General features: G+C 37.7%; 1 protein-coding gene across 1 annotated transcript in view; it reads left to right on the top strand.

The window, feature by feature from the left end:
* st6galnac5a (ST6 (alpha-N-acetyl-neuraminyl-2,3-beta-galactosyl-1,3)-N-acetylgalactosaminide alpha-2,6-sialyltransferase 5a) overlaps positions 1 to 12395 on the top strand; it is a 71794-nt gene extending 59399 nt beyond the window's left edge. Inside the window, exons 4-5 of the mRNA XM_081597969.1 lie at positions 5102 to 5209; positions 10449 to 12395. Of these exons, the coding sequence (XP_081454095.1) occupies positions 5102 to 5209; positions 10449 to 10704 (364 nt within the window). The 3' untranslated portion in view covers positions 10705 to 12395. The remainder of the gene's footprint in view (positions 1 to 5101; positions 5210 to 10448) is intronic.
* The last annotated feature ends 1705 nt before the right edge of the window (positions 12396 to 14100 follow it).

Genomic DNA, 14100 nt, shown 5'->3' with positions numbered 1-14100 from the left:
AACAACATTAATCTTGTAATAGTTGTTAATAAGAAATATTACCCAAGTAAAATTAAATAACTGAGCTCATACATGTTCCTGCCTGTTTATGTGATTAGTCCTCAACTTGTTATTTCTCTTAGCATGAGGTAAATGCAACTTAATTTTCTTCTTTCTTTCCAGATGGAAGGATACTTTGCCAGCAACATTTGGCCTCTTGATAAAAGACGTTAGTGAGTCATATTTATCTAAAAAGACTAAATGCACTGTTAGAGCATCTGTAATTCTGTTACCTGGCAACCATTTATAGCCTTGGTTGAAAGCATGGCAGCTGTAGTTGATGAGACGTGAATGTAACGCTGAGACTTATGAACTCCATGGGTTTAATTTGTTCCCAGCTCAGGATTTGTAGCTGGAAGATCTTCATCTCTCCTGAGAAGGTTTATGACTGTCTTTATGGAAACTTTTGAACAATATTACACACTTGAACTTAGCTTAGCTTAGCAAGCTAAATGCTAACATTTATATATTGCTGTTTTAAGAATAAACATTTAATTTAGTGGTCTGGTTTTTATGATGAGGCTATTAGTATATTGAGAAAAAAAGGAGTAAATTCCCACAACAAAAAAATCTCAGAAATCTTTTAATATTTTTGAAGTAAAAATTGTTGGACTTCTAAATCTCAGAAATTTCCAGAAGATAAAAAAAGCAAATTTCTGAGAGTGACAGCAAGCTAAATGCATTTAGCTAGCTAACTTTAGCTAGCAATGTAATTGCTAAATGCTAGCATTTAGCTTGCTAGCACTATCAGCAGGTTAACATTTAGCTTGCTAGCATGGAGTAGTAGCAAACATGCAGCTCTTTTTCATGCATGCTTATTCAAATTCAAATATGAAAATACTTTATTGATCCCAAAAGGAAATTAAATGTTGTTTTAACTCATATTAATTCAAGTTAGATGGTGATGATTGCTGTCCAACTACACACCATCCAAAACAAGAAGGAACAGTTAACCAAAAGAAAAAAATAATTTTTTCCAGCTCCGTTGGTCCTGAGTGGCACAATTTGTTATAAGGTTTCTAAGTTTGTTTTAATTTGCCCACTAACTGAAGTACTTTTGAATAATATACTTTTATTTGTGCTGGTTTTTCAATATTTTGAAGCGTGTCGGTTGGTTTTTCTCATCTCTGACTTTGTTTTTGAAATCAACTGATTGATTTGGGATTCTTGTCTCAGTGCCTCGGTTTTGTGTTTTTTTGCAATCACGGAAAGAATTCAGTAATAATCAATAAGATTTTAGTCTCACTATAAAATCTCTTCCTCTGTCAGGAAACATTTCCTCATTGCCTCGCAGCTTCTACAAGCGAGATCTAAACACTCTGAACGTCTTTTATTCCAGCGTTTCTTTGCCTGACGCCTCCCTGTGCACCTTCCTGTCTGTTAGGCTGGAACGTCTGAAGACCTTTTCAAACACATGAACCCTCTTTTCCCAAAGTGTCGCCTCATTCAGCAGCAAGCGAGCGGGCTTTTCTTCTTAGCCTCGCCTTGTTTAGGTCTCATCCCCCAACGGGAGTGTTTCTCTCTTTTTTTCCTGGTTGCTTCTAAAGAGTTTGTAACCAGCTTTGAAAAGCAGCAGAGGCAGGTTGGGGGATAAAGAAGGAAACTTGTCAAACTGATCTTAAGAAATCACATGAACCTGATTTCCACAGACACTCTTGCAATGCTTTCTTTACAACTGCAACTCTAAAATACTAATTTTCATTAAAAAAATACAAAAATAAAAATATTTTTGCATTTTCACTTGACATTTCCAGTCAGAACCATTACATAAAGTAGCTGTTATAAATATATGGAAGTCCAGTTTTGAGTTTTGGCCATAAATGTGTTATTTAGTGAGAGAAAATGGCTTTGAAATTGAAAACCAGTAAAAAATACAGGTTTTTATCAAGTTAATTTTTCACAAGTTCCCTTTTTTCAGTTTGTCTGGTTTTGAAGATCATCAGAGAAATATCATTCTGTGTCTTGAAAAAGTCAAAAACAAGTGCTCAAACGGTTCCCAGGGGTAAAAAACACAAAGCGATATCCGGTTTATTGGACTGCTGATCATATTAACTGAAACTGGCTCGGCTTAAAATGAGGTAAAGATCAATAGTACATTTGAGAAAGTCCAATACGACAGAGTGAGTCAGCCTGAGCCGTGGTCTTGGATGGATTATGAAACAACATGGCCGCAGGCACAGACATGGAGAAGCTTTTCTCTCTCCTCCCATGGAAAAGCAAGACTGAAATCTACTCTGCATCCTCCACACCAAACAAATTACCACCTGCAGCAAATACGTTTCGTCTGAAAAGGTTATTTCAACCCAACGTTTGCTGTGATTGTCAATCCTTGTGTTACAGGAGGAGAAGATTATATGCTTTGCTTTTCACTCCCGATAGTCCGGCAGACTCGGTTCGACTGAGGACCAAATTTACAACATTCGTTACATTTTTAGCTGCTGCGATTTGCTTTCTCACTGCACCGTGTCAAACGAACCAGCTAATTGAAAAACCTGTTCCCCTCTTCACCTGTGGCGGCGCTGCACTGAGAACTATTGAAGGAAGCAACATAAAAACCTCAGAAGAAGACATGATCGCAACTTCCTCCTTCACGAAATGTAAACAGAAACGGAGTAGCATCGTATTTTAGCGGTTAGGATTTCTCTCTTGTCTTTGGTAAAAACACCACGACTCGTTTCCACTGCTAGCATTTTGGTTGTATTTACCCAGAATGCCCTGCACCATAGTCCACTTCCTGCTTGTGGAGCGGCATCCGGTCCGCTTGGCATTCAAACCGCACCAGAGTCCAATCAAACTGAGGCTTTTAGGCGGATTAATGTTTGCTTTTTTGCTCTGCGTCAGAATTCATTCACGCCTTCCCAAACGAACTGGACTTATAAACAAATGAACCACAAATATCTTGGGTTTGTGCAGTTGTGCAATTAATTATTGACTAATTAATATTAAAAAACCTACTATCATTACATGTTCTATTATTGATCAGAGAGATATTTGAAGATGCATTTTCGTGTCTATGTGCAACCTTCATTTTTCCCAGACTCAAACACGTTTCCATGTATTTATCCTGCAGAGAAAAAACTCAACTTACTCATTTTTTGTTCAGTTTCAGTATTTCTGTTCTTTGCGAACAGTTTGTGTTGTGATGGGAGATCTATAAATACATGTTTACTGTTGGTGGAATAATACAGATGGCGCTGCTGCGTGATTAATTACTGAATTCAGTGCATTAAGCAGAAATATTGCTTTTCCTCCTGTTCTCAGCTTGGTTCGTTTTCTCTCATAAACCTTCACATATGGTGAGCGGCTTGTTGTTAGTGAATAAAACCATCTAATGACTCAGAGTGACAAATAGTTTCAAGGCTTACTTTCAGACATGCAACATTTTATGCTAATATGATAATCTGGGAGAACAGCCCATCAGATTCTGATGCATAAACATATGCACCTGTTCTGATCCTGGTCCGGATTAGACTGAGCCGGCATGATGAAATGCACAGCTGTGTGTGATGCAGCTGAAGGATCCTAGTTACATGTTGCGTCAGCTCAAAGATGAATATCTTCACACTCCGAATGAGGGAACAGGAACAGTTGCGATGCATTTCTTCACTGAAATATTCATGATCCAGTTTGCAGAACCACTAATTGTCCCAGACGTGTTCTGATGACGGCAGCGAAACCCGTCGGCTCGGCTGCGCCTGGCAGACATTACAGCTGAGGCTAAAGGACAGCAGCCAGACATCAGGAGTCTGAAGTTGACTGAAGGTTTTAGCCTGAGATGTCCACAGCTTCTGGTTAAACGACCCAAATAAAACATAAACTCCTTCAACCTGGCAGGCGATGACGAGATTCTCATTTATGAAAATTCACATTTTGTGTGTTTTTATGCTTCCGTTTTGGTTTCAACTGCTTCTAAAAACAGATCATGTGAATAAAAGAAACTCGCTCAACTGCTTTATTTGGCAACATGTCAATGATTTTGGTGTCTGGAAAATGTAACATTACATTTGACGGGCACTCCGTCGTTACCTAGCAACCTCAGCCCGTCACCTAGCAACCAAAGTGGAACTCTAGCAAGTTTGGTTTTACTGCTGTATGCGCTGTACAACGGCTGCTGGGAATGACAAGTGTTTGTTATTGACTTACCACCCAGGAACCACTTGCTGAGTTATTTTTGGTTGTGCAGAAGGCTCCATTTTTGCTTTTCAAAGATGTACGGTGGGATAACTGCAGATCTGTTTGCAGCTATTTTCACCTGTGAGTGAAAACGTTGAGCTGAGGGGCGTGGCCAGCAGATCATTTGGATTTAAAGTGACAGGAAGCCCAAAATAGGCAGAACTGACCAGACTGAATTCTCATTATCAAATAATTATTTTGAGCAGAAAATGTCATAAACGGCGTACTGGGTCAAGTTGAGGTAACAAGGTGAACAATGGGGCAATAGATTTACACTCACACACACCTAAGGGCAATTTTAGATCATTCAGTGAACCTAACAATAATGTTTTAGATTGCTGTTGTTTCGATAATTTTGTCTCTGTGATTGGGAAAAATACAAATAAAAAAAAATAAATATGCATAAACATAAAAGAAGCATAAAATAGACCAAGAGAACTAGTTCACAACTTCAAAAATAAGTTAACTTTCTATCTTCTTAATTCCTCTGAGTGGTGAGATATATTTTTAATGCGGGAGCAACTCTGCTTCCGAGCTGATGGACATTTAGATGGAAAGAGATTTCTTAATGCAATGTAAATATTACTTCATATTTATTTCATCGGATCTCATCTCTTTGTGGTGGAAAAGCAGACGGACCACCACAGCTGGAAAATGGGATTTTAACTTGGACAGAAGCTGATAGAGAGTTTGATTATTTGGCAGATTTCATTTGTATCCGTCTGGATTTATAGTTTAATGAAGCTGGGAGGCGTCAGATGAATCGACCTCTGCATCAAGATGGATCTTTATTCATTGCTGTGGGATCCTCTGGTTATCCGTTTCAGTTAATAAGGGACGTCCAAAGCGTATCAAACCGATCTGAACTGTGGTCTTCCTCCGTCTGCAGGAAGATTTCCAACTCGTGGCTGAGCACCGGCTGGTTCACCATGACCATCGCTCTGGAGCTCTGCGATCGGATCAACGTGTTCGGCATGGTGGCCCCCGACTTCTGCAGGTAAGAGCCGAAGGTGGAGCTGAATGCTAACGACAAATTCACAGACAAGAACCGACTGACAGGTTTCCAGGCCGAGCTGCACTGCAGCGCTCGATAAGAAACGTTTAAATAGTTTCCAAAAACGAGGAAGAAACGGCTGATAATGGATTTTGTGACAGCAGGTATTTGTGGGAAGCTGATACCCATAATTGCATGGCCATGTGTTAATATGTGTTGCAGGTTAAATATATTTTGTCACATTTAAACCTCACATTTATATTTTGTTTTGGGGGAAAGAGGAGTTGAGTTGCAGCTCAACACAAAATTGTGCAGCATAGTGGGAGTAAAAAGATACACAGCTTTCAATCGTTTTTCCTCAAACTTTGACGTGCATTTGAACTCAGCCCCCTCTTGACACTGAAAAGAAATATATGAACACAACAGGGTATTCGGGCCATTGTTGACAGAAAAAAGAGGACATTTTTCCTCGTCTCTTCTTGAAGCTCCAAAAGTCAACAAACTGCTAGAGAAAAACCAGAAATTTGAGAGTTTTTCCAGAAAAGACGAGGGGATTTCTGAATTTGAAAAGTGAAACACTTGCTAGAAAAATGTTGATTAATCTCAGATATTTTCTAGAAAAAAACCCATAAAAATTTCTGAGTTTAAAAAGTCCAAAAATATGCTGGTAAGGTCTCAGAAATATTTAAGTTAATCTCAGAAATGTTCTATTAAATTTCATTTTTATGTATTTCTGAGTTTCAAAAGGCAGATTTGTGTTCTTCCTTTTATTTTTCCCTGATCTACAACGACCTCGACTGATACCCACAGACGTACTGATCAACCCCTCGACTCTCAAAGCACATAAAAATGACTAGACATAAATATCGGCTGCTAATATCGGCCCGGTTTTACTTACTGGACCAAACAATAACTAACATCAGTTCATGCCACTGTTAATGCGGCTATATTGTGTAGATAGAAATATGAAAACATGTTCTTTCACTACCCAATTATTCAGAACTATTGAAGTTGGACGGACGTTTTTGAAGACGTTGAATGATATTACTTTGAGCATTAAAACCAAAAACCCAAACAGATGCGAATGAAAGCCTGTATTTTCTGTACTAAAACTTTTATTTCACCTGGATGAACTCTCTCCTGGTCTTTGTCTCACTTGACTCAAAGCTTTTGTGCGTTTCGGTTAGTTGATTTCTGAGCCACTCGGCATCATCAGCCACAACAGTTGAAAACGTTTCCTTGTCTGCAGCGCGGCGTCGATAAAACGACCCGGTTATTGGCTGCCACTCGATTGATCGTCGGCTGCTGAAGGAGACAAAAGGCTCGGTGGCCGAGAATCTTAATTCAGAAAAACATTAGAGACGCATTTCTGTTGTGTTCCTCATTAAAATAGAGAGTCATGTTTTACAGCGTAAATGTGGAATATTGTCTCAGGACAAAATATTTCTTTAAGAACAGATTTAGATGTAATACAGTGTCGATGTGGTTTTGTTGCTGTAGGGGTGTACAAAGTGTGGCTTGGGGGCCATTTATGGTCCTCTTGATGGTTTTGTGGGTCCTGAGGTCACAATTCTGCACAAGAGAAAATCCATTCAGTTTTTTACAGATAAAAAAAAACAAAAATGTTACATGTTAAAATGTCAGTAATGCAACAAAAATCATTTTTCATTTATTAACCAGGTTTTTGCATAAATGTAACTTTTTCTAGTAAATAAATCCAAACATCCACCAGATGTCGAGGCCACTGATTAACACAAGAGTGATTTCCTGTTGTTGATCTTTGACTGAAAAACAAAAACAGTCGACTCAGAAACTTTGTATTCCTTTCTTATAATTGTACAATTATGCAAGAACCTTTTTCATTTTTGAATGTTCAGTCATTTACTTTTTCACAAGTATCTGTTTTTTTCATTTGCCTAAAAATGAAAGATGTTTAATTGATTGTTTAGCCGATTAAATGAAAAAAGGTACAATACATTTATTTTAAAATTACTTTTAAAAGAAGCTGAAGGAAAATAAATGTCATTTATTTGACACTTTAATTCACGGTTCAGTCCTTGTGGATGTTTTTCTAATATTTTGTAAATAATTTCCCATATTTACAGATTTATTTGTAGAGCGTATCTAAAATGAAATTTTTTCCATGTTACAGAAACTCTGGACTTCATTACAAACTCAGGTTCACTCCTGGCATCCCACCTCGTTAGTGGAGTTTATTGATTAGATTTGCAGCTCACGTCTCATTCATCTCAGCCAGAACTTTAATTGGACCGTTTCATTGAGCAAGCAACAAACCTTATTAGATTTCTCAATAAAAGAGAACAAACTGTTCAATGTTCAGCATATCCTCGACCCAGGCGTAGGTCGATTAAAGTCTTTTTTTAAAATATTTTTTGTTTATTTAAGGTCTATGGACAAATTCAATCCCAGCAGACATGAAGGAGGAATGTTGCTTCATTTCTTTCAGAAATTGCTTGCTCTCAGCGGTCCGTTGTAGTTCTCATGACAACTGAGGTGTGCAGATTTTACTGGATGTGCATTTAAAGTATGTGTTTCAAACAGCTTTTCCACTGACACATTAAATCAAGCTGATTTACTGACATTTCCCTGCAAAGCAAACAGAATGCAGCATTATCTTAACAGCAGTTCAGCAATTTAACAGCTTGAGCCACAAAGTTTGGTGGTTCTGAGTTGAATTTCTGTGACTATTTACCCCAAACTCCTCCAGACTAGTGGCAGCAGCAACGCCTGGTGGAACTGCACAACCGCTAAGCTCCTAAAATCAGCTTTAAATGGCATCAATGGTTGAGAATTGTTGCTTGTTGACTAGATGAAAGGGACGTGTTGGAAAGGGCAGGAGGTTCTTAAAGAGACAGGCTCATTGAAAAACGTCAGATGCAAGTCAAGTTTCTTTTCAGTTCTTTCTGGTATGTACAGAGTTTTTATAACAACTGAAGGTAACTTGGTTTCTTGGTTGTGCTATAAAATGGCACTATAAGCCTGGAAAATACATAACACATAATTCTCCCCCTTTAAATTTATGAAGGAGTTTGTTTATGGTAGGAAACGAAACTCTCATCTCACAAAGGTAATAATAGATGTAAAAGGTGTCGCATTAAAAAAGTGTTGTGTTATTTACGTTTGATAAAAACTGTACAGTTGGTGATTGGGCTGGACAATATGGCTAAAAAATGTCACAAGATAATCGTTCCTTATCAGTCTATTGATAATTATTGATTAGTTTTGTTTTAAATATCTGAACTGGTTGTGTGACCTTTCATATTTTATCCACAGTTTTCACTATGCGCTGCTGTTTTTTTTTTGTTTTTTTTAAGCAGTTATGAAGCACAGAGGTGAAATCTTAAACTGCTGCTGTGGCAGTTACTCAACAAGTTGTTGCTAGGTAACCAGAGAGTGAGTGAGTTGCTAGGTAACCAAAGAGTGGGTGAGTTAGTTGATGTCGTCATTACTTCCAGTTAGAAGGAGCATGTTTGTAAAATTAAAAGATTAGTTAAAGGCTCAGTCTAATTTGGGATTAATTGTAGGTTTGTCTCATAATCAGTTCAGGCTCATTATTGCAGTTTATTTCTTTTAATTTACTGTCACGGCACTGCAAGAAAACGAAATTTTACCAAGTATTTTTGGTCTGATTTGTAGTGCAAATATCTTGGCACATAAAACTAATTTAAAAGTAACTTTTCAGCAATAAATTTTAGTAAATAAGACCTTAATATAGATAATCTGCCAGCTCCACTGTCAGATTATGTTCCTGTTTCAGTGCCAGTGGAACGAGTACTGTTTGTATCTATAGTGAAGAATTGACATAAAATAACCTTATTTATTTTGCTGAAGAGCTACTTTTGTTAGTCTTCTTTTAATTCAAATGTGGCAAAACATTTTCACTAGAAATCAAACTAAAATACGTTTTTGGGGTTTTTGCAGTGTGACGATGAGATTGGAGGCTAAAAACAATTCGGTGCCAGACGTCATGTGACGTGCCAGTCATTTTTAACCACAGGTTTCATCTTAATCCAGTCTGATTCATAAGAAAACAGAAGCAGACTTTGCAAAAAAACAAAAAAAAGGAAGCAATGAAAAATAGCTTTCTTAATTCACCTCAAAGTCTCCACTCACTATAAGTGGAGAGCACAAACAGAGGGCACTTTTAACTAAAATAAAACCTTGGATGTTATAACAAACCTTCCTATTTTGACACACAAACAGAAGCACACTCCTTTGCTTGCTGCTGCAGCATTTTGAGAGATGTGATTGTAGTTATCTTGACAGCTTGATCAGTTTAAAACACGTAGAAACCCAGTTTTGAGGGATGAGGTCGAGCTTCAGGCCCAGAGTAGCTGGTAAACCCAGAGACATGATCAGATAAGAGGAAAAATGATGACTGTATGAATATGCAATGTATGTATTATATGTCAGGAGACAGATGAATATATGATGATAAATGATGGCGAGAATGACTGATGTTGCTGAAAATGCTGAAATTTAGAAATTGGTGAAATGTCTCATGAATATTTAATGAGAACCCGAATGAAGTGCTTTCAGAAAACAACAATGAAATCAACTAAATGATGGGAAAAAATCACTTGAGAAACTTGCTTAGCTAACAAGCTGAACTGAAAAATCCTCACAATTATTTCAAAACATGAATATTAGGCTTAAAGTTTAGAGCAAAGGAAATGTATTCATATTGTAACGCAGAAGGAAACAAACACAGAGACGCAGCATTCAGTTCTTATATTCATCTAATCTGGAACAAACTTCCAGAAAACTGAAAAACTGCTGAAACATCAAGGCTAAAAACTTATTTAAAATAACTGGCACATCACTAACTTTGGTCAATAATTTCTATCACAGACTAGTTTTGTATAGTTTTTGAGATAGTTCTCTTATTTCAAGTGTTTTAATATATTTGAAGTGTAAACAAAACTTAACTGATAAAAATGCAACAACAACAAAAAAAAGCTGTCAAAACTGCTATAAAAATGAGCCGTGCACTTTCAATATTTTAATAATCAAGTTTAAACTGTGAAACTTTTTTAATTTTCTTATTTCAGGCTTGGATGAAAGTGCCACTTTTAAATATGAATCTAATTAAACTTATCTGCTCAGCAAATGATAAATTAAAGCCAACCATCCTCCTTCACCTTGAAATGAAAAATGCTTCATGGTATGTAATGAAACTCATTAAAATCCTCCTAAATGTCGCCCGTTTCCGTCTCCGCAGGGAGCCTCAGCACCAGTCCGTCCCCTACCACTACTACGAGCCGCGGGGGACCGACGAGTGCGCCATGTACATCTCCCACGAGCGCGGCAAGCGCGGCAGCCACCACCGCTTCATCACGGAGAAGCGCGCCTTCGCCAACTGGGCAAGGACGTTTGACATCCACTTCTTCCAGCCGGACTGGAGCCCCCCGCCTCTCCCAGACAACCGGACACTGCCGGGAACGGCAGCCGCCGCCGTGGTTCTGCAGACTACGTGACTGCCAATGGAGCTGGGATGAGCTTTTAGAGATCCAATCGCTCCGATGGACAACTGGAAAAACAGATGGATGAGGAGTGCCTTTGCTGCAGCCAGAGTTTTATTCATGGAGGGACATGATGCGGCTCAGAGCTGTTTGAAACCCTGGAAGGCAGCGTCATCAAACGCTCTGAAAGCTTGTGTGTGTGTGTGTGTGTGTGTGTGCGTGTGCCATGTATTTGATGTATTGTGGGGACTATTTTCCTGACATATTCCACTGTGGGGACCCAGTGGTCCTGTGGGGATGAAAGTCTGGTCCCCACAAGGAGAAATGTTGTGTTTGTGTTAGGGGTTAGGTTTAAGACTACGGTGTGAATCGAGTATTGATTAGGTTAGGTTAGGTATGTGATGGTTAGGGTTAGGCTGCAGAAATGAATGGAAGTCAATGGAAAGTCCCCACAGTAATATAGACACATACTGTGTGCTGACTGGAGCATTTAACTTTTGTCCAGAAGGGCCCCTGCAAAGAACGACAGAGGCAGAACAACTATGGATCATTATAGTCAGAGGAGCAACTTATCCATATTGAGACAAAATAAAAAACATATTAAAGCTAATTTAAAATATAAATGTTTTTCTCCTGCTGCAGACCTTGATATTAATTCATGCCGCCATGAAATGGCATTCAGAACAATATTTATTTTCAAATGTGGCCATAATTTATTTTTTTGAGGGTATTTGTATTGAAAACACTTATTTAAATAATAACACTAAAGCCCACAGATCCAGGACCCATGTTGGCATTTTTTGTTTTAATTATTAAAAGTGAAATTTGAAGTTGTATTATGGCAACAGGGCGTAAAAGTAAATTTTATATTGGGTTTTTGCTTTTTCAAATGACCAGAAACGGACGTCCCCTCTTGGCAGGTTAACCTGATAGTTCACTGTCGGTAACATTGGCGTGTATGTGTGTGTGTATCTGTGTGTGTGTGTGTATGTGTGTGTGTGTGTGTGTTCTCACCAGAGGGATCACAGAAGACACAGACTGGAGGACAGTTTCCCGGATTGAAAGACCCGAACAGGACAGAGATGAAATTTTCATTCCCCTCAAACCACAAACATCAACGCACTTCCCTGAGATTTTATTTGATGAACTACAGTAGTTAGTGATGCGTAATTTGTAAATTTTTGACATTTTAAATTCAGAAATTTTCTGGAAAAAACTTGAAAATTTCTAAGTTTCAAAAGTCAATACTTTTCCAAGATTTTTCTTGAACATGTCTGAGTTTTTCCAAATCTTCAAACTCAAGTTTTCTAGCAAAAAAGTGGAAATTTCTGAGTTTGAAAAGTCAAAAATTCGCTAGAAAAAATTCTAATTTTGAGTTTAATCTCAGAAATTTTGTGGGGGAAAAAAATTGACATTTCTAAGATTAATCCCAAAATTAGTTGTTTTTTTCTAGCAAATTCTCGTCTTTTCAAACTCAGAAAAGTCCACTTTTTTCCTGGAAATTTTCTGACAATCTCAAAATCTGAGTTTTTTTCAAGCAATTTTCAGAGGTTTTGCTTGGCTAAAATAGACTTTTTTTTCCTGTCCACAATGGCCCTAACTTGAGATGAACAAGTTTTGAGTGCATAAATACTTTTGCAAGGTCACTTCACCTGAATACATCAATAAAGCTACAGATTTCAAACAAATAAATGTTTTAAATTTGACCTTTTGAACATGTGAACTGTTGCTTCAAACAGTAAAAAACTTGTTGCAGAGGTCACGCAGTAGCAACAAAAGGCTCGATCCTTTTCAAAGCAGTTAAATAAATCGCGTCCCTGACTTTCATCTCTGCTTTGTGAGTTCAGCCGAGTCGAACTCTGCGCCGCTGCGCAGCTGGGATGACTGACAGGTGTGGAACAGCGGCTGGATGTTTTCACTTCTCCTGTATGTTTATATCGCAGGTCTTTTGTTGGCTCCAGTCGGCTGTTAATAGTGCAATTTATTTAACTACAAGCTGGATTCCATGTAAAAGCTCAGCCAGGTGGCACCAAGCAAGCAGGAGATAAAGATGGAGAGCAGAGGTGCAGCAGCAGCATCCGTCCGTCCGTCCGCTGCAGCCTGACTCACCTCACAGAGGTGTGACAGGTGGAGAAACACCAGCTTTTCTCTTTTTTTTTTTTTGTTAAACTGAGCGTCTCTTGCTCTGGATTGATTTTTTATGAGTTACATGTGAACTCCTCCCGATTTTTCTTGTCTCCTTCATGAATAAAACTCGGTTGTCAGTCAGGGAAAACGAGACATTATTTTAATGTTGCATGCTGGTGCTGAATCCTACGGGGCGGCGTTTGTAAAGTTGCACAGCAAAATAACAGCAAGGATTTGGGATATTTAGCAACTAAACATTTACCTTCATGTTAAGTGTTTAATTAGAAGGTAAATGTTTAGTTAGGAAGCTAAAAATGTAGTTTCAAGCTCAGTATGTATTTCAAAGGTCAAATATTTAGCATGAAGCCAAATATTTAGTTAGAAAACTAAACATTAAGCTTCAAAAAGAAGCATTTAGTTAACCAAATATTCAGATTCAAACTAAGTAGTAAACAAGCTAAACATTTAGATTCAAGCTAAATATTTATTTTGCAAGTTAAGTATTTCAGTTGAAGGCAACTATTTAGTTAGCAAGCTAAATGTTTAGCTTCCATCTAAATATTTAGCCTCAAGCAATTAAATATTTAGTTTGAGGTTCAACCTTTAGTTAGCAAGCTAAATACTGGCCTTCAAACTAAACACTTAGTTAATAAGCACATATTCAGCTTCAAACTAAGTCTGTAGTTAACAAGCTAAATATTAAGTTTGCATCTAAATATTTATTTCACAAGAATTTAATTTGAAGGTAAATATTTAGCTAACATGCTGAATATGTAGCTTCAAGCTAGAAAGTTAGCATCTTAAATATTTAGCTTGAAACAATATTTAATATGCTAAACAATTTAGTTTGAAGCTAAATTGCTTGTTAATTAAATATTCAACTTGTTAACTAAATATTTAGTTTGAAATTGTGACATTTAGGGAATAATTGTCCAAACTGCAAAGCCACAATCAATAAAATTAACAAAAGGTTTAGAAAAAGAACAAATCAGGACTGAACAGAACTACTCCAACATGCTGCCACCACCGTGCTTCACCATGGACATTGATTGAGGTTTTCTTCCATGCATAACGTGTCGAGACCAAAAAGTGATATTTTGGTCTCATTTGACCAGAGATTCTGATTCTACATGTTTACCGTTTCCTTTAATTTGGACCTGGACTTCTTGTGGCCATTTTTATTCTATAAAGCCCAAATTTCTGGATGGCAAGTTTGAGAAACCCAATGTTCGTCTTAAAACCTTTGCATAATAACTGGGTGATTTTGTAAGGAGCTGAATTTTA

This window comes from Poecilia reticulata, chromosome 17, assembly GCF_904066995.2.
Source record: "Poecilia reticulata chromosome 17, P_reticulata-male-v2, whole genome shotgun sequence".
In the NCBI taxonomy this organism is placed as follows: domain Eukaryota; kingdom Metazoa; phylum Chordata; class Actinopteri; order Cyprinodontiformes; family Poeciliidae; genus Poecilia; species Poecilia reticulata.
Note: the sequence above shows the minus strand (reverse complement) of the source record. Positions and strands in the feature narration are given on the sequence as shown.